Source organism: Cavia porcellus, unplaced genomic scaffold, assembly GCF_034190915.1.
Source record: "Cavia porcellus strain 051 isolate PalLab524CR breed Dunkin Hartley unplaced genomic scaffold, mCavPor4.1 scaffold_10, whole genome shotgun sequence".
Classification (NCBI taxonomy): Eukaryota; Metazoa; Chordata; class Mammalia; order Rodentia; family Caviidae; genus Cavia; species Cavia porcellus.
The window spans coordinates 60,902,872-60,923,099 of NW_026947493.1; the positions used below are offsets into that span (position 1 = coordinate 60,902,872).

Sequence of the window (20,228 nt, forward strand, 5' to 3'; positions counted from 1 at the left end):
ATCAGTGATACTTATAGGGAGAAGTCAATGTTGGACCAGGAAACTTTGTTTTAAAAAATCCATCTCAATCACTGTTGGATAGGTTTGGTGGTCATGAATTCTTTCAGGTGTTCTTTATCATAGAAGTGTCTTATTTTTCCATCAGTTTCGAAACATAGTTTTGTAGGGTATATTAATCTGGGTTGGAAGTTGTTTTCTTTTAGGATTTGAAGCACTTCACTCTGAACTCTTCTTGACTTGATGGTTTGTGTTGACAAGCCTGCTGTGATTCTGATTGTTTTGTTTGATTTTACTATGTGTGATTGTATGAACAGTGATTTTGAAGAAAATAAGACATTAGAGTAACCATTGTTCATTTCCTGTTACCTGGTTTTGAACTCCCATAATGCTTTTCTCTTTTTGTTTTGATTGGTTTTAGCTGTTTTCTATTATTTGATTTCATTGTGTATGAGGCTATTTTAAAGAGAACAAGAGACATTATGGTAGCCATTGTTGATTTCCTATTGTCTTGTTTTGAAGTCTCACAATACTTTTCATTCTTTTTTTTATTGGTTTTTATACTATTTGTTTTGTTTGAATGTATTGTGTGTGAAGGTATGGTCAACTATTTCCAAGCAAACAGGAGACATTATGGTAGCCACTGTTGAATTCCTGTCGTTTTGTTGTGAAGTCCTCTGTTGCTTGCATTGTTCTGTTCTGAATTGTTTTGTTCTGTTTTGTTTTTTTGTTTTATTTGCTTTAAAATAAAAAATAAAAAAAAAAATCCATCTCATTTTGTTGTTTGTTTGGTAGATAGTACAGGTACTCTTAAGTCCCTGACATTGTACAGCTTAGAAATGTTAATCTTTTTTACCCAGTAGCACACTTATAAATCATCAGGAGAGGGATACATTTTTGAATTTTGGGCATAAATGAATTAGTATTATAGAAAGAGGTCATTATGAACAAGAAAACTTATTAAGTCAGCTAGCTATATTTCAACCAGTTAAAAGTATACATCGAGGACATAGTACAGTTAATATGTTAACATTTTTTCCAAGCCTTCTGATTCTTTGAAGATTGGTTGAGAACAGATCATGGGAATAAAAACCCTGTGAAAGAGAATACAAATGAAAAACGTCACTGTTGTACTGGAGAAATTGGAATCAGTTGTACTTGCTTCATTTTTCTGATACGATGTGTATGAAAGTCTGAAACGTGAAGTGCTGTGCTCTGTGGAATAGTGATAGAGTTGCTCCTCTGTGTCCCTAGACAGAGGGGAACTGGAGGGACTGGAGTCTCTGAAGTTAAGGGCCAGATTCTAAGGAGAATGCTGTTTGGGAGGTTGTAGGGTCCGTCAGGTCCAGAATGAGGTCATTACACTCGTGCAAGGAGATGGTGATCGTCTCGCTCCCAGGACAGTGAGTTGATGTGGACACTGTGGAGTGAAGGTGATGGCAGATAGAACAAGAGGACTAAGTGTGAGGAGGCTTGTGCAAGAAGTTGGAAGTATCATCAGCCTTCAGGGGTCAGCAGTGTGATGGTCTGGAGAGAAGCAAGGGGAGGCGAGGAGAAACACTGGGTGTGGAGAAAGCTCCAGCCTCTTCCTGTCTCCCAGTGTGTGGCCCTGGTGGTGTCATCTTGAGTCCTTGTGAGTGGCCCCTTTGAAAATATTTTTTTTGTTTCTGAATTCCTAGGTCACACACAAATGAAAACTAACAGAATTGTGCTTTGTTCTGATAGGGTACTACTACAGAATTTCTTTGAGATATGTGAAAAAGCAATCCAGGCAGGAGGAACCATTCTGTTATTTGCTAAGCTCATCAAACATCCCAGCTTTTCTAGAACTGAGAAGTTTCCCATGATAGTAAAACTAAAACTTGGACAGTTCTGAAACCAAAATGATTTGATCACCCTCCTGTCCATTTTATCAATTCATGGAAATGACCAGCAGTTGCATTTTCTATATGATCTGCATGTATAAAGAAGTAATATCTTGCACTGATTAAAATTAAGCCCCATATTCTATAGTTTACATTTTTATGCGATAATTTTATACTTCATGGTTTCTAACTCTGATATGTGACTGGTTGGTTTAACCATCTCTATCTTTGGTACACCCAAGTTTTAAGTTTTGTTCAGTTGGTACAATAGCTTTGCCCAGATTTAGGTACCGTTACTGTCTCCTATCTAACTTCATAGCTGTAGAGGTTTTCTTTTCCAAAATGTGATTCTTATCATTGAAACCATACTATGCATGGTTTACTTGGCGTATTGGAGAAGCTATTCCATAGGAGCCTGTACAGTTTAGATCTGTTTGCTTCTCCCTTTACCTTTTTCATTCCTTTATTGGGCCACACTAGTAATTTTCCAGATGCTCCGTGTTTTCTCTCTACCTTTTTCTGCTTTGAAGAGTTGCATTTCAAAATGCAGTCTTCTTCCTGATCCCAGCGTATTGCATTATCTGCTTCTCTTATGTGCCCCTAGTATACTGTTTACATTTTGTAGCTGTTTTTGTCACACTGAACGCTATTTTTTGTTTATAGGGTTGTCTCTTCACCAGACTATGAGCTCCTTGAAAGAAGGAATCGTGTGTTATTCATCTTTATGTTTCCAGTCTAACACAGCTCTTGATACATAGTAAGTAATATTTTTAAAACTAATAATATACTTAACAAACTCAGTGTGTGTTGATAGTTAATTTTATCTGTGTTGACCTAGTAATACTGTATGATGTTGTAAAAAGTTTGGCTATAGACTTAACTCTTTTAGGGCTCAGTTTGCTCATTTTTAAGATGGATACAGTGGCTGTCTACTCATTATATTATTTAATGCTCAGATTAAGGAATATTTGTTTATTACAGTACTTTCTACTTTAAGCACCACACAACTTTGTTATTAAATAAAATGTGGGTACTAGTTGTGTGTTGAAATTGATCCTTTTATTTATTAAGTGTCATTTTTAAGATAAGATGGTATCATTTTTAAACAAGTTTATCATGTTTTGCAGTTAATATTTGCAGGTACTGGTTACCATAGCTCTCTATGTGTCCTTAACATATTCACAAGAAGGCTACAGTCTGTCTTAATGTCATGCATGAAGATTGCTGTGAATTCCAGCCAGCCAGGTCTGCATAGTGAGTTCAAGTCCTGCCTGAAGTATATAGCAGAACTCTGTCTCAAAAAATAAACAAAAACCTACCTTTTCTGTCTAATTCATGGTTAAAGTCCTTTAATTTTTTTTTCCCATCAACCTCTAAGTAAATGAATGTCTTCACCTGTCTTTAGGTCTCTTAGTTTTCAGAAGAATAAGTCTTTTTCTTGTGAGTCTAATTATTGCCATCTGTGTGGAAAGTTATACTTTACTTTTCCGTCATAGACTTATAGAAATCACACTTGGTGAATTACTGATTCACATTTTTCTATGTATACTTTCATATCTTCCAGCATTTTTAGTGTTATTAAAAGTATATGATTTGAACATGCCAAATTGTATGTAACACTGATGTCAATAATAAGCACATTTCTGAGCCAGCCACTTGAAACCAAAAACTAGGTCAGCACCACGTGGTTAATGAGTTGTGGTTGTGAATGCTTCCCCAACACCATATTCCCATCTTTTCCTAACTACCAAAGTCACTGCCATCCTAAATTTTGTTTTCTTCAGCTTTTTTAATGCCATAAAAAAGGCCACAGATACAATTGTTTTGAGTTTCATAATTTTCTTGTCTGTAAAGTTTATAAAGCTTGCACAAATAGTATTTAATTGTAGAGGAAACTCTTAATTTACAGATTTTTTTTAATACATGTCAAGGAAAACAAAAGAATACACAGAAACATCTTAATTTCAAATTTGTAAGTGGAAAATAATTGGAGACTTCATCTTGGACTGTTAGACATGCCATCTAGTGTAATGCTCCTTACACAAAGTCCAGAGGTGTAGAAGAGTCATAGGTGCACAGAAGCATTTCTTTACACTGGTTTCTTTATCATGTGCAGATGTGTTTCTGTTAGATTGATGGAATACGCCTCTAAGAATGATAGCCGCGTCATTCAGTAGCTGTTTTGGACCGCAGCAGTTCTTCAGTACACTTTATGTAATTGCATGTTTGTTATACAACTTTCTGAGGGCAGAATCCACAGTGTCCCTGGGTGTCTTTTTCAATTATGGAATCATGACATTTTTTAAAGGAAACGCGTAACAAAAAGTGAGGTCCTAGTCACCACCAAAAGAAGTCCTTTCTTTATCATAAAGATTGAGAAAGCTTTCCTGATGGCTTTAGCATGGAATGTTAAGTCTGGAGGTATGACTGATTGAGTAAAAGATGTCAATGGTTAGAAGATTAATTTGTCTTTTATTTCCCCTTTCTAAAATACATTCATATTGTTGCCTACAGTGATTGTTTATTCATTCTAACTGCTGCATAATGCTGCATCATGTGAATTTGCCTTTTTCTAACCAGTTTTCTACCGATGAATATTTCAGTATCTAATTTTTGTTATTATGAAGATTATTTATATAAAAATGTGAGGAGAATTGCTCTTTGAAATGTGTGCAAATGTGAAGCTTTCCATGATAATGTTAGATTGTTTCCTAGCAGGATTTTATCAATTTAAATACCTACCAGCAGTTATTAGAGCTAGCAACTTTTCCATGTTTTTTTTTTTTTTTTTGGTTGTTGTTGTTGTTATTTAATATTTGTATCAGTTTTCTGTTGCTGTGACAAAATATCTGAGAAAAGCAATTACAAGGAGGAAAGATTGATTTAGACTGTCACAGAGGTTTCTGTGCGTGGTTAGTGGTCTCACTGCTTAAAGCTTGTGGAGAGGTAGACATGTCCTCGAAAGGCCTGGGGTGGAAGAGAGTTGCTAACCTGGTGCACCTGTGAAGGAGTGGTGTAGCTGCAGCCTCTGCTCCCAAGATTCCTCTTTGTTCACTTTTGTTCCATCAGTCCAGACCCCTTCAATTTCTTCTGTGTCTACTGTCAGCTTAAGTGGGAACACCCAGCTGAGCTGAGTCAGCATGGTTCTGGGCACGGAAGACCCACCTAAGGAGGCTCGTCTTGGAATGGTATAAAAGGACAGTGGAAGGGAGGGATTTTAGCTGATTTCCCTTGGAAGTGTTTTGTGTTCAGGCTGCTTTGCTTCAGAGAGGTTTTAGGCCTCTTGAGCCGAGTTCCAGATTTCCTCTTCACCAGGGATGGCTGCTGATCTCTTTGGAGGAGCTCTGGGTCTTTGCCCTTGCCTTGGGCATCCTCTTTTGGCTCTCCGGCACAGATTCCTCAGCTTTCAGCAAGCCTTCTGCTTGGGCCAGACTCTGTAGCCTCCAGCACCAGCCCCTGGGCTTTCTGGTGCAGATGCCTCTGCTCCTGATAGGACGTGCATGGGACGGTGCTGTGGACTCCAGGCCGGTAGCTGCATTCTTCCCATCTTGCGCACCAGATGGATCTCTTGCACATTTCTACACTTCACTCTGTGGATGATATTGTCAGTTAATCTTGTAAATTTCTGTATTCAGCATTAAGTGTTTCTCTTGTAAATATTTCCTACAGCTCTGTCCTATTTGCCAGTCATCTCTGGAAACACCTCACAGACACACCCAGAAGGTGTTTCTGCATCCAGGCAGGGTTAATCATTCTTACAGCATTTTATGGTCTTTGCTTTTATAGTCTTACACAATTTTAAAATTACATCTGGTTATCTGAAGTTACATTTTTCTGATGGACAGTAACATCTTACATTTTTTCATGTATTTGTTGGCCTTAGAAGTTTTCTTTTTTACAACATTCCAGTTCAGCTTTGTGCCCAGTTGCCTAATGTATCTTTTTATTATTTGTAGACATTTTCATATAGTTTAAATTCTAATCTTTTATCAGCTTTTTTTGTTTTGCAAATATATCTGTTTGTGGCTTATTTTTTGGTTTTTATTTAGACTTTTATAATTATATTTTTATTTAGTTTTTCCTTTTTCTTTCTCTCTTTCTTTTTTTTTTTTTTTTTGATGCCAGGGATCAAACTCATGACCTTGTATTTGCCAAGCAGGCACTTAAGCCACTGAGCCAAACCCCTGGCCCTTATTTAATTTTTCTTTTGGTAGTGTGACAAGTTCTTCACAAACATGCAGTCAAAATACTCACTTTTCCCTTCTCTCAAGATACCTCTCAAGTGTAGTGGCACTTTCTTTCATGTTTACATCATAAGTTTGCCTCTCATATTTACACTTGTTTGAAATTGGTTTTATATATAATGCAGGATAGGGATCCAGTTTTTTTGTTTGTTTGTTTTTTCTTTTTTGAAGGCAATGTTTCATTGTTCGGGTCAGGTTAGCCTTGAACTCATGCACTTTGCAGCCAGGCTTGCCTTGAACTCACAGCCATCCTCCTGCTTCAGCCTCCCTTCTTAGTGCTGGCACTAGCATTAAGCAAGCTTGAGAACCAGCTTCTGACTTTTTTTTCTAATATTTTTCTTTCTACTTACTACTTTCTCATTATTTTGGGGTTTCTCTTGTTATTCTTTGTATAATTGGCTACATTGGTCTATATTTCATCAGTTTGCAACCTTTCTTTTCCAACTGTAAATTTTTTTCCTCACCTGTTAAGTTTTTAAGGCTAAAATTTTGTCTCTAAGTGTAACATTTTTGGTATTTTGTAGATTTCTATATTTGTATTTTCATTTGATTCTTTGCATTTTTAAAATTTTCATTATAGCTTTTTCTGACCCTTGAAATATTTGAAATGTTTTTAAATTCTATTTAATTTTAAAAATTTTATATTTTGTTGAATTTTAATTTAGTTGTATTATGGTCACAAACAAGAACCAACCTTGAAATTCAGTGAGATTTTCATTAGCTGTAGCATGTACATTTTTTGTGCTTAAGTCTTCAAAAAGAAAGTTTTTTCCTAACTTGTTTATTAAATTTTGTCCTGTTGATTATTTAGGATGTGTTGAAGTCTCCCATAACAGTGATCACTTTGTTGGTCTTCTGTAGTTCCCATTGTCCTTGGGAGCTTCTCACCTCCATTAGATGATGAGTTTGTTTTTGTCAGAAAGTCCAGTACTTTGCTTTACCCCAAAGCACTCTCTTTTACAGAGGTGAATACCTTTAGCTGCTTATCAAGTTTGGGAGGCTTAGGGACTTAGGAGCTAGAGTCAGTTTTCTGCCCTTTTGAGTGTCTGGATTTTGTTCTTTTTTCTCCTAACAATTTCTCACTGATCTGATTCCTTGAAGAAGTGAGGGTAGTCTCAGTCTGAGATGACTCTTCCTGTGCTTGACCATTTTATATCTGGGTTTCTTCACTTTGCTAGTTCGGTTCTTTCCCAAGGCCGTCATTCTAAGTTTGAGTTTACCTAGCTGATACTTTCTCATGTTCATTCCGTAGCTGCACTTCTTTTTCTGTAAGCTTTGTCCCTCGAGATAGAAGTTGCACTACTGGGTTGAAAGCTCAGCAGAAATCATCTTCGTTAGTAGTGGTCTGAAACTTTGAACTCAGTTTCAGTCTTTGGGACAGATCTCAGTCCTCACACTTATAATCATCTTGAAAGTAATCGTGTTTGGAGTTTCAAAACCAGTTGTTCCTTCTGTTACTTTTCTTTTTTTTTTTTTTTGCGGTACCGGGGATTGAACTCATGATCTCGCACTTGCCAGGCAGGCGCTTACACCGCTGTGCCAAATCCCCAGTCCTGTTCCTTCTGTTATATCCATCCGTCTTTGTGGTCTGTACTTCCTCTGTGGTCACTGTTTCTATAGGGTGCCCTACCACATGCTTTTCTTAGAGTTTTAACTCCTGTTTCATCTTTGCCATTTTACTTACCATAGTAATCTGTATTTCTGTGGTCTCCAAATCCTTAAATCTTCAAAGTTACCATCTCTTCTATGAGGATGGATAATTCGTGACAGAGTGGGTTCTTCAGCCTTTATTTTTTATAGGAATGCTGACTACTGACTTGGCAGCCAAAAGAACATCAACTTACCCTGTTATTTAGAGATTCTTCATTGAGGGCACTTCGAATTCAGTTCCTCCGGCAGCATAATCAAAGCCTTCCGGCCTTTCAAGGTTGCTGAGTTCATGTGGTAATGCAGTGACACATAAACCTCTGAAGAATTCCTTTGTGGAGTTTTCTGTTACACCATACGTCTGATTTCCTAGAAAAGCAGTGTAAGGTGGCAATTTAAGATGATGACTGTGGTCAGTATTGGATTCCCAAGAAGCCTGTAGAACAGTGTAGATGATACAGCAGTGAACTGGGGTGCCCTGTGGATGCTGTTGTCATCACATTGTCCAGTGGCTGCGGCATCTGCTTCCAGGTCACGTTTTGTTGCCTCAGCTTACTGGTTGGGACATCATGCTTTTCATTAGTGCTACCATATGCAGGGAGGGGATTTTTAGGGAGATTTCTATCCTTTTTTATCTGAAATTGCCTGTTAGGAAAGTGAGAATGCATGTTTGGGCCTTTTCTTTAAGCGTGCAAATACAGAATTTTTTTATTTGCTTACTGAATTGAACCTTGTATTCTTTCCTTTGAATTCTTTTAAATATATCATTTTGTCTGTTACTATGCCTACACTTGGCCGCTTTTTTGTGTTTGCCTCTGGTATGTCCTTTCCCTGATTTTTGCTTTCATTCTGTCAGTATCTTTATTTTGTAGGGTGTTCCTTATTTTACTTTCAAACTTGTTTGTGTACATTTTTTATAATTATTTTTGTATTTGGACTTTTTTGCCTTGGTTTATTTACCCACCTGCCATCCTTTCTAGCTTTTTTTGGATCATCTTTTTATTCTGTCATCTATATTTTGGAAATTACACTCTTATTCCTTTATGACTAACTTGCAAAATCTACTGAACAGTGATGGTGAACTTTTGAGAGATGAGCGCCCAAACTGTAACCTAGAACTCACTCACTTATTGTGCAGTGCCAACGCTGCAGTTAAACTGGAATAGTGAAGCTTTAGTTTAGATAAACCAACTCATACAGTAACATCTTTTGTCTTAAGACAAAAACATAATAACATGCATACCGTAGGTTCGCCACTGAACTATACTACAGGTACTCAGGTTTAGCCAGAGCATAAGGTCTCTGCCAAGAGATGCAGGAATTCGCAACATCAATTCCTATCCTCTTTATTTCTGTCTTGCCCTTCCACAGTGAAACACCATAATAAGATGTTGTTATTGTTACATTATTCAACATTTATTTACATTTACTTGTAGCAGTTTCTTCATTTATCTTTTCTTCCTTCGCAGATCATCCTTTTGTGGTAATTTCATGAAACACACTCTTTAGATTTTCTATAATTAAAACTGCTATTGATAAACACCTCTTGGTCACTAGTTACTTGGCCCAGTGCTTTGTGTCCAGATCTCAGTGCTACCAACATATATCCAAAGCAGCACTCTGATTTATTTACTTATTTTTGTTTTCTGCTCACCATTTTTTACTATTCAACTCCCTTCAAGATTTCTTTGGTTGGTTGGTTGGTTGGTTGGTTTTTATCAGTTGGTACAGGCTTGATAATTTTCAATATTTTTGAGGATATAACATCTTGAAAATAGTCAATTTGTTTCATTTTATGCAGTATCTGTTTGTATTAAAGGATAGTCTTTTAAAATACCTAGTAAATTAGACTGCTGGAAATTAGAAACGTTAAATTTTCAATTGTTTTTTTTTTTTTTTTTTTTTTTTCTCATGTGAACATGACAGCTATTGATTACTTTCGGGTAGATGTAATTCTTCAGCTTGCTTCTCATCTGAGGAATGAGAGCATTGGCATGAACAAGGTTACAGAACTGAATATATGTTACCTACAGCCAGGGACTCCTGTAACTGTTTTTAACACAAACACAAATGTATTCAAACATATAATATATGCAACTACAAATAAGTGAAGAGAGCTTGAGTGTTGGCTTCCTGAAATTGGGGAAAGGATATAAGTGGAGGACTAAAAAAATCTACAAATAGAAGGGAAACAATAAATGTTAGTGTTTATTAATACTTCTTCATTTTGCACAGAATGTTCTGCTTTAGTGGGATAAGGATGGAAGTAAAGCCTTGCAGTAGTCATAAGGAAGAAAGGTGAAGCAGCACCTACAAAGCTGTGCTTTGTATTTTATTTAAAAAATAAAAATTGGTACAGGGTAGCATGGAACAATTCGAAAAAAAAGTACCTATTAAAAGAAACATTTGGCCGGGTGTGGTGGCATATGCCAGAAATCCCAGCACTTGGGAGGCTGACACAGGATTGCTGTGAATTCCAGGCCAGCCTGGGCTGCAGAGTGAGTTCAAGGCCAGCCTGAGCTGCATAGCTAAACCCTGACTCAAAAAGACCAAAAAAAGAAAAAGCATTCAAGATTACTGGAGGTATAACTAATACATTCACCTAGACTAGATACTGTTTGGGGGAAATCTTGATGAAGGACACTGTTGGGAATGCTAATGAAATTAGAATGTGGTATAGAGTAGATAATAGTAGTATAATAGTTAAATTCCTAAAGTTTAATGTCATTATACTTTGATTATTTGATAGAAATTTTTATTCTCAGGAAATACACACTGAAATTTTAAAGGACAAAAGACAACACACAGTACTTACATGGTTTAGAAAATCTATTCTAAATATATTAATTTATTCACTTACATGTTTATGAATCAAAATATAACCCTAAATTCCTAGTACCATCATTTATTTTGTTCACATTGATTGGAATATGATTTGTTGGCCATATTCTTCAGTAATATTTCTCACACTGAGTTTTCCCTTTAAATGGAGCCCTGTGATTTTGTCAACATATGATGGGTTGACAGTAAGTATGGATTTTAGTTGATTTGACTGAACAGTTTTAATCATTTTGAAAATTATAATCTTTTCTAATGGATGGGAAAATTATTTCTTTTATAGGTTTAAGCTGAATTTTGGGAAATGGCCACTGCCTCACCAAGGTCTGATGCTAGTAATAACCACTGTGGAAGGTTACAGTTACAGGTAACTGGTAAGTGATTTTCACAATGCAGTATGTTAATTCTTTTGGAAGCCTGATTCCCCAGACTTATTCCATGAGTAATGCTCTTGGGCAAACTACATAGTCCTCCTTACTTCATAGTACCTTGTATGTTATGAAATACTTCCTTATTTGTCAGTGAGGAAACTCAGAATCAGAGGGAGCATGTACCTTCTTTTAGTAATGGGAGACTAACTGAAATCTTAGGACTTGAAGTTGTTACTCCTTCTCTTAGCTAACAGTGCTCTGTATATTGATTTTTGAAGAATGATCTGATAGTATCGTTATTAAGGCCTGTTACTGTAGTTAGGCATATTACTGCCTGTGAACTGAAGTAACTCAATTATTTTTAAAATCCAGGTTTATTTTTATTATTCACATATGTATTCTTATTTTTATTCCTGTTCTTAGCCTGTATGTGACAGGAAGCAAAAAGTAAGAATCAGGGCAGGTGGGCTACAGGTGTAGCTTAGTGGTAGAGTGCTTGCCTTTCATACCTGAGGCCCTGAATTTGAATCCCCAGCACTTCAAAAGAACAAACAACAGAAAGGAATGAGAATGGTGATGTGGAAAGCAGGAAAATTATAACAGGAAAAAAATCAAACAGAAGTTCACCTACTATAATGTGGTAATATTGTAGTGTATCATGTCCATAAGCTGAATAGCATGTATATTATCTTTAATGTTTTAGATCTCGGATTTTTCAAATCAGAAAGGTTTGGAAAGTTTACAAGATATATAAAAAGCATACTTGAGGTTGAAAACTAATAGACTATTCACAGTAATAATTTTTTAGCTTTATGTTTTTTGCTACAAAATTTTTTAAAATTTTTGTAAAAGAAAAAATTGAAGCCATGTTGGATTTTTGTTCTAGTGTTGTAAATGATCTATTCCTTGTGAGTTAAAATGTCACCATGTAATAATATCTTATGTATTCTTTTCTCTTCATCTTTCTTACATCACTCTCAGATTGTCTGCGCTATTTTCATTTTAAAGTACCTAAAGATTTGGAGAAATTGCTCATTACTTTCCATTTTATTCACGTTTATGTCTTCACTATTCACTGTTCTCTATTTTTTTAAAAATTTGCATCTCTATCCCTTTTTCTTTGCTTCTAACATACGCACATAAAACCAAAAGTTCATAGTTTTATTTTTTAAAAATGTATTAAGTTGAAATTTTGTAGTGTTAAAATTTGCAAATACAAATACATGTATATCAAGACATTCTCTTTGTCTTTTATATCCATCATTATCATCTTCATGAAGATTATATGTTTCTAAGTCTACTACTAGATTTATTTTTACAGAGGTCATTGCACGTGAGATTTTTTTGTTTATGTTGTTTTTAAGCAGTATTTTGGGCTGACCTTGAACTCATCTTGTGGCCCAGGCTGGACTTACACTTACAATGATCCTTCTTCTTTAGCTTCCCAACTGCTAGCTAGTTACAGGTATGCACCACCACACCTTCCTCCCTGTGAGGTTTTAAAATTGACATCTTCCTGCCTTTTTAAATTTTTTTGATACATACCTCTTATAATAGAGGACACTATGTAACACCACAGGAAACCGACTGAAGATGTAATGATTGTTCCATAAATGTTGAAACATTTGAAAATACGGAAGTGAAGTTTGTAATTCACACCACTATAGGAAAATAGTATTAAATTTTTTCTTTTAAGCATGAAATACTAGAAAATACAATGCCAAAAATACTAAATAAATACATGTATTAGTTTTTTAACCTCAAATAATCTTTTTTATGCATCTTGCAAACTTATCCTTTGCCATTAAAATCTGAAATATGTAATATGGAAACAAAGATGTACCTTATATTTGTCTACCAATAAGCACTCTCATTTGAAGTATCTTTTGATTATTTAAAACCATAGCGTTATAGTTATTAATATGCACATTTTCCCCAGCACATTATAAATTCCTTCTGAGCTTAAAAATTACCCTTTGAAAAATGTCTTCCCTTCCCCTCCCAGCTTCTAGTATTGTTGAGCACTTTGCCAATTAATGGTACATGCAATTAGCTCATAAGTAATAGTGCTCAGGCACTATTGTTGCCCTGTGTTTCTGATAGCAAAACTGAGAGGCAGAAAGGTTAGTTAATGTCTTCAAGGTCAGATTTCTGATAATTGACAGTTAAAAGATGAATTCAGATCTTTGGGTCCTGTAATTTTAACACTATCTTACAGTGCCTCCTTTTTCCTGCTTTCTTGTAGTATATGGATAAACCCTGCATATCAAGAAAATTACACTTTTACTTGAGATGAAAATACTGTTTGGGGAATTTCTTAAGAAAAAACAAGACGAGGCCTTTTACATCAGTCCGTTGGTATTGGACTTAGAGCAGCTTGAAACAGCAAAGGATGTGAATTTTGCTGACACTGATATTAAAACTTCAGATACAGTATTGAGCCCTGTGACTGTGCTGTGTTGCCAGTACTTAAATATAGAATTTGTTTTGAATCTATTGTTACTTTTCAAATCTTGAGGACTACTATATTTCAAACACTCTTACTGGTGAAGTGTTTAGCCCATTGTATTTCACTGATACATTTGTGACTGTTCTCTCACAGTAGAGTGGAAGGTACACACCTTGTTTGTTTTCATGTACTTTTACCATATTGTGTGTGACATGAGACTTCCCCTACTTCATCCCAAACCTAAGATACTCATAACTGATTTTATTAGTTGTAAATTTTGGAATCACATGTTTAGCATATTGTTTTGGATAATTTAAAATTCACTTTCTTTAAAGGGTGTGATGGTTAACCTCTATCCTGACATTTTGGTTTTGAAGTTTTTATCTGAAAAAAATAAGTTTTAAAAAAATAGCTTTTCAGGTAATGCATTTAGTTTTTAAAATGCCATGTATGTGATGAATACTATCTGGCAGGGATAATACTAGACATGTCAAATCTGAAGGCTTTTATTTTTCTCTTGCTTTAGAATTAAATTCAAGTGGTGGGTAAAGATAGAAACCAGAACCTCATACACTTCGATAGGACTGTAAAATGGTGCAGTTACCTTGGAAGTAATCATTTACTTGCCAAAGACTTACCATGCTAGCAAGCAGTTTCACTTATGTTCACATTAAAAAAGAAAAAAGAAAAAAAAAAACTTGTGCACAAGTATTTTTAGAGGCATTAGGCACAATTGATAAAATAGAATACAGCCATGTAGTAGAATATTTGGCAAGGAAAGAAATGAAGTACTGATGGATGAAACTTGAGAAACAATGTTAAGTGAAAGAGGGCAGTCACCAGAGACCATGTGTGTGATGCCAGAATGTCCAGAATGGGCAACTCTGTAGAGACAGAGAAGAGATTAGTGGCTCCTAGCATGGGTGATGTGATTAAGGGAGGTTGGGAGGAGCAGGAAGGTTACTACTTAATGGTGTTTCTTTTTGGGCTAATAAAAGTGTTTTAAAAGTGGGGTGTGTTTGCACAACTCTGGGAATCTATTAAAATTATGAACTGTGCAGTTTAAATGAATGAATGGTATATAAATTATATCTCAATACAACTTACAGAAAAATTCAGTGGCTCTTTTGTACTGCTCGTTTATTTTGCCAGAGAGAAGAGTTTCTACTTGCACAACAAGTACGGTTTCATTTTTGTTGATTTATTCATAGGCAATTCTATTTGCTGGCTATCCATATTCACTAGCAATTATTACTTTTCTGTTAGTTTCTAGTGCCAAACTAAAAAGAAAAAAGAACTGGTTTGGAACAGCAATATATACAGAAGTCGTTGTAGATGGAGAAATTAAAAAAACAGCAAAATCCAGTAGTTCTTCTAATCCAAAATGGGATGAACAGTTAACTGTGTAAGTATCTTGTATAAAGGATGCAACATATTAAAAAAAGAAAGTGTGCTTTTTATGTTTCATATTTATAGGATGACTTCAAACTGATTTTTTTTTTCCCCAAGAAAATACATGATTTAAAATATGAAACATTTTCAGGGCCAGGAATTTAGCTCAGTGGGCACAAGTGCCTCCTTGGCAAGCACAGGATTGTGAGTTCGATCTCTGGTACCAAAAAATAAAGTATGAAACATTTTTAGTAAACTTCACTTTTTAAAAGAGGAAGCATAATACTTTTTGCTTTTTTTATAAACTGAATTATGTCTGTGTAGTTATATTTTCTCTGAATGTCTTGGTATAGAAATAAACAGAAATAGTAATCCTTAATTTTGACATTTATGAAATAATAATAGTTGTATGAATCTGTATAATAAGTATATTATAACAAGTGCCATCAGTTTTCTTTATTTCATTTATTCATTTATTTATTTAATTTTTGAGATAGGATCTTGCTGTGTAGTCCAGGATGGCCTTGAACTCACTACATAGCATATGCTGGCCAAGAACTTGTAGTGATCCTCCTGCCTCAGCCTCCCAAGTGCTGAGATTATAGGTGTGCTCTACCACACCTAGCCATTATTCTTAAATCTTTAAAAACTGGGTCAAATAGAGTATTTTAAAGTCTAAGGAAGACTTTCAGTGTATTGCTGGTATTTTAACTTGTCAGATATAAACATTCTAATCTAGTTGTAAAAGACCTAATGCATTTGAAAGTAAATAATCTTTCTTATTTGTAATTTCATATAATTACTATTGTATATGATATTAAACTGAATTTGTGGTGTTAAAATTAACTGAAATAACTGGCTCAAAACAGTTATCACTCACAGTTATGAGATATGGTTGTGTATTTTTGTTGCAATTTTGCCCTTTCAGAAGCGTAACCCCACAGACCATTTTGGAATTTCGAGTTTGGAGTCATCATACTTTAAAAGCAGATGCTTTATTAGGACGAGCAACTATAGATTTGAAACAAGCTCTGTTAATGCACAATAGAAAATGTAAGTTTTTGTTCTGACATTTGTTTCTTTTAGATCTGTTGAATATGCATACACTGTAATAATAATTTTGTATTCATAAGGGAGAACTTCAGTAATTGCTGGTAATTGTTTGAGTTTTTGGCATTATATAAGTGATTCTTACTGCGAAACACTTAAAAAATGATGTCATTCATCCACAAGTACTCTGCTTTCAGCCATCAGCAGTCATTTATTATTTCCTCACTGTATACTTTAAAATTTGAAAAATGATCATTCTCTGAGCCTGTTCTATTTGTTACCTGATTGATATGTAATTTTAGTTCGATAAATGACTTCTAACTTTAAATTTTCTTTTTTCAATATATAGCTATTCTTTGTAGCAAATAGAATATGGAAAGTCACAGAGTAGTGTAGAAATTATCTACCTCTTTTCTTCTATTCACGAATAGACGTTCGTAATATTTCCTTGTTCATACATAAACATTTTCTGTTGTTCTTTGCATGTGTTTATTTAGCTCCTAAAATGTTTTTTTAATTTTAAAGAGGGTAAAACTAAACATAACAAAACAGAACAAAGCAGATAGAAGAAAACAATGTAAGAGACAAAGATTTTAACGCAAGACAATGGGAGATCTTCACTGTCTATCATATTGTTTCTTGTTTTCTTCTAAATAGTTATCCATATCTTCACAGACAGTGAATTCATACAAAGCAAAATAGTATTAAAACTGATCAGAACAGGATGATGAAGGTGTTTTAGGTCTTCAAAACCAGACAGTAAAGAACTCAACAATGTCTGCCATAATGTCTCTCGTTCTCTTCAAAATAGCTGTCCATACCTTCATGTATGTTGAAATTAAACAAAGCAGACTAAAATCACTCTGAATAAAGAATTAATAGTATTGTTGGATTTTACAGCACGGCACTACAGAATCACCACTGGATACCATAGTGTCTCTTTTTCTTCAAAGTAGCTGTTGACTTCATCATGCATAAAATAATCGTCATAAACTGTTTAGGAAAAGTTTTATGCATGTATGAGTCTCTACATGTATACCTATCCTTTCCATATTAGAGGGAAAAACAAAACAAAACAACTAACCCTAGAAAAACACGAAACAAAAAAGACATATAACAATAGCAATAAGCCCAAAACAAGGTAGTAGGTCTTCAAAACAAGGTAGTAGGAGCATAACTGGGGTTGTTATTTTACATAATGATCTTCAAGAGGTCCTGAGATTACCATACATCTGATAATATGAACAATTGTTCTAATCCTGTGAGTGTTAACTGTTTTGTTCCAAGAATTACAGAGTTTGTAGCACAGTCATTTTAGCTATCTTAAGTGTGTTTATATAATTTTAGATAATTTTTTTCTCTTTTTCTTTTTCCCTGAGATATTATTTTTTCCCCTTTAAGCAGATGCTTATCCTTTCACTGTACTTACTGAGTTTCTTGTATCTTCTGTACTCTTACCATTTCTTACACTAGGGAGACTATACAGTATTTACACATGTGACTGATTTATTTCACTTATGAGTATGGTCTTGAGTTGTATACATGTACTTATACATATCTCAATGTGATCATTCTTTATAGCTGAATAGTACTCCACATCTGTTTTTATCCATTCCTTAGTTGATGGGCATTTAGGTTGTTTCCAAGATCTGGCTATTACAAATTGTGCTGCTATAACTATGGGTGTACATATATCACTGTGATATGATGCTTTCAATTCTTCTAGGAATATGTCGAGAAGTTGAATAGCTGGGTCAAATGGGACTTCCAATCCCAGCTTTTTAAGAAATCTCCAGACTGACCTCCACAATGGTTGCACCAGTCTACACTCCCACCAACAGTGCAGGAGAGTTCCCTTTTCCCCACAGCCTCTCCAGCATTTGTTGTTGGTAGTTTTATTGATCCTGGCCATTCTTTCTGGAGTGAGATGGAATCTCACTGTTATTTTAATTTGCATTTCTCTAATGACCAATGATGATGAACATTTTTTCTTGTATTTATTTGCCATTTGTATTTCTTCATCTGAGAACTCTGTATTCATCTCAGATGCCCATTTTGGATTGGGTCTTTGAATTTCAGAGGTCCAATTTTTTTTAATTCTTTATATGTTTTAGATAGAAGTTCTTTGTCTGAGGGACAGTTCACTAAGATTTTTTCCCAGTTTGTGGGTTTTCTTGTCACTGTGCTGGAGATTTCTTTTGACATGCAGAAACTTTTTAATAAGAGGTCATCCCAGTTATTGATTCTGGGAAGTATTTCCTGTGCGGTTTGAGTCCTGTTCATGAATTCTCTACCTACCCCTAGGCCTTCAAGGTTTTTACCCAATTTATTTTCCAATAGACTTAGTGTTTCTGTTTTACTATTCAGATCTTTGATCCATTTAGATTTTAGTTTAGTACATGATGATAGGCATGGGTCTAGTTTTAGTTTTCGGCATATGGAGAACCAGTTTTTCCAGCACCATTTATTAAAAGAGACTGTCGTTCTTCTAGTGAACATGTTTGGCCCCTTTATCAAAGATAAGGTGGTTGAGTGTGTTTGTAATTGTGCTTGTATCTCCTAATCTATTCCATTGATCTTCAGATCTGTTTTTATTCCAGTACCATGCTGATTTTATTACAGTAGTCTGTAGTATAACTTCAAGTCAGGAATTGTGATGACTCCTGCCTTGACTTTGTTGCTTAGAATTGCCTTTGCTATTCTAGGTCTCTTTTGGTTTCAGATGAATTTTAGGAATGATTTCTCTAGATCTGTGAGGTATGCTAGTGGCATTTTGATTGGGATTGCATTAAATATGTATAACAATTTGAGGAGAATGGCCATTTTCTCAATGTTTGTTCTTCCTATCCATGAACAAGGGATCTTTTCATTTTCTGAGGTCTTCTTTGATTTTTTTCAGGGTATTATAATTTTCCCTGGATAGATCTTTTACTTCTTATGTTAGATTGATTCCTAAGTATGTGATTTTTTTTTTTTTGTATGCTATTGTGAAGAGTGTGGCTTCTCTTCTCTCTCAGTGATTTTGTTGTTAAGTGTATAGGAGTGCTATTAATTTTTGAGTATTGACTTTGTATCCAGCTACATTACTGAATTTATTTATTATACCTAGGAATCTTTCAATGGAGTTTTCGGGCCTTCTATGTAGAGTATCATGTCATCTGCAAATAATGATAATTTAACTTTTTCTTTTCTTATCTTTACTCCTTTTACTTCTCTCTCTTGTCTAATTGTTCTGGCTAGTATTTCTAGCACTATATTGAACAGGAGTGGTGATATTGGACATTCTTGTCTTGTTCCTGATATTAGGGTAAAGGCTTTCAGTTTTTGGCCATTTAATATAATGCTGTTGGGTGTTGGTTTGTTGTAGATGGCTTTTATCATATTGAGGTAAAGACTATGTATTCCAGTTTTCTGTAAGGTTCTTATAAATAAGTGTTGGACCTTATCAAAAGCTTTTTCTGCATCTATAGAAATGACCATGTGGTTCTTATTTTTGGTTCTACTGATATGGTGGATTACATTTATTGATTTATGTATGTTGAACCATCCCTGCATTCCTGGGATGAATCCTACTTGGTTGTGGTGAATAATCTTCTTGATGATTTGTTGCATTCTGATTGCCAAAATTTTATTGAGAATTGTTGCATCTATGTTCATTAGGGAGCTTGGCTTATAGTCCTCTTTTTTGGTTGGGTCTTTCTCAGGGTTTGGTATCAATGTTCGCTTCCAGGAATAAGTTAGGGAGAATTGCTCCCCTTTCAATTTCATTGAAGAGTTTGAGGAGTGTTGGCATTAAATCTTCTTTGAATTTCTTGTAGAATTCTGCAGTGAATGCATTTGGACCTGGGCTTTTTTTGTTGGTAGGGATTTAATCACATTTTTAATTTCATTAATCGAAATTGGGTTATTCAGCAGTTTTATATCTTCTTGACGCAGCTTTGGTACTTATATGTTTCTAGGAATCTGTCCATTTCTTCTGTGTTATAGAGGTTTTCAAAATAGGTATTGAAGATATTCTGTATTTCCACAGGGTCTGTAGTGATTTTACCCTTTTCATTCCTTATTGCATGAATTTGAGCTTTTTCTTTCCTTTTTAAAAATAAGATTGGCTAGAAGCCTGTCAATTTTATTTATTCTTTCAAAGAATAAATCAACTTTTTGATTCATTGATTCTTTGTATTGTTTTCTTAGTCTCTATTGTATTGATTTCTGCTCTGACCTTTATAATTTCCTCCCTTCTTTTGGTTTTGGGCTTGACTTCTAGCCCATTCTTTTTCTAGGTGTTTAAGGTATAGCATCTGGTTGTTTATTTGTGTTCATTCTGTTTTCCTGATGTGGGAATTCACTGCAATAAATTTTTCTTTTAGGACTGCTT

General features: G+C 34.9%; 1 protein-coding gene across 2 annotated transcripts in view; it reads left to right on the forward strand.

Moving 5' to 3' along the window:
• Nucleotides 1–20,228, forward strand: part of Wwp1 (WW domain containing E3 ubiquitin protein ligase 1) — a 91,298-nt gene that overhangs the window by 15,059 nt on the left and 56,011 nt on the right. Inside the window, exons 2-5 of one of the 2 annotated variants that reach the window (XM_063257526.1) lie at nt 2,526–2,619; nt 10,875–10,965; nt 14,678–14,816; nt 15,732–15,856. In XM_063257526.1, coding sequence (XP_063113596.1) covers nt 10,896–10,965; nt 14,678–14,816; nt 15,732–15,856 — 334 coding nt within the window. In that variant the 5' untranslated portion in view covers nt 2,526–2,619; nt 10,875–10,895. Of the gene's footprint in view, nt 1–2,519; nt 2,620–10,874; nt 10,966–14,677; nt 14,817–15,731; nt 15,857–20,228 lie in introns of those variants that run through there. The other variant, XM_063257527.1, reaches the window with a different exon arrangement.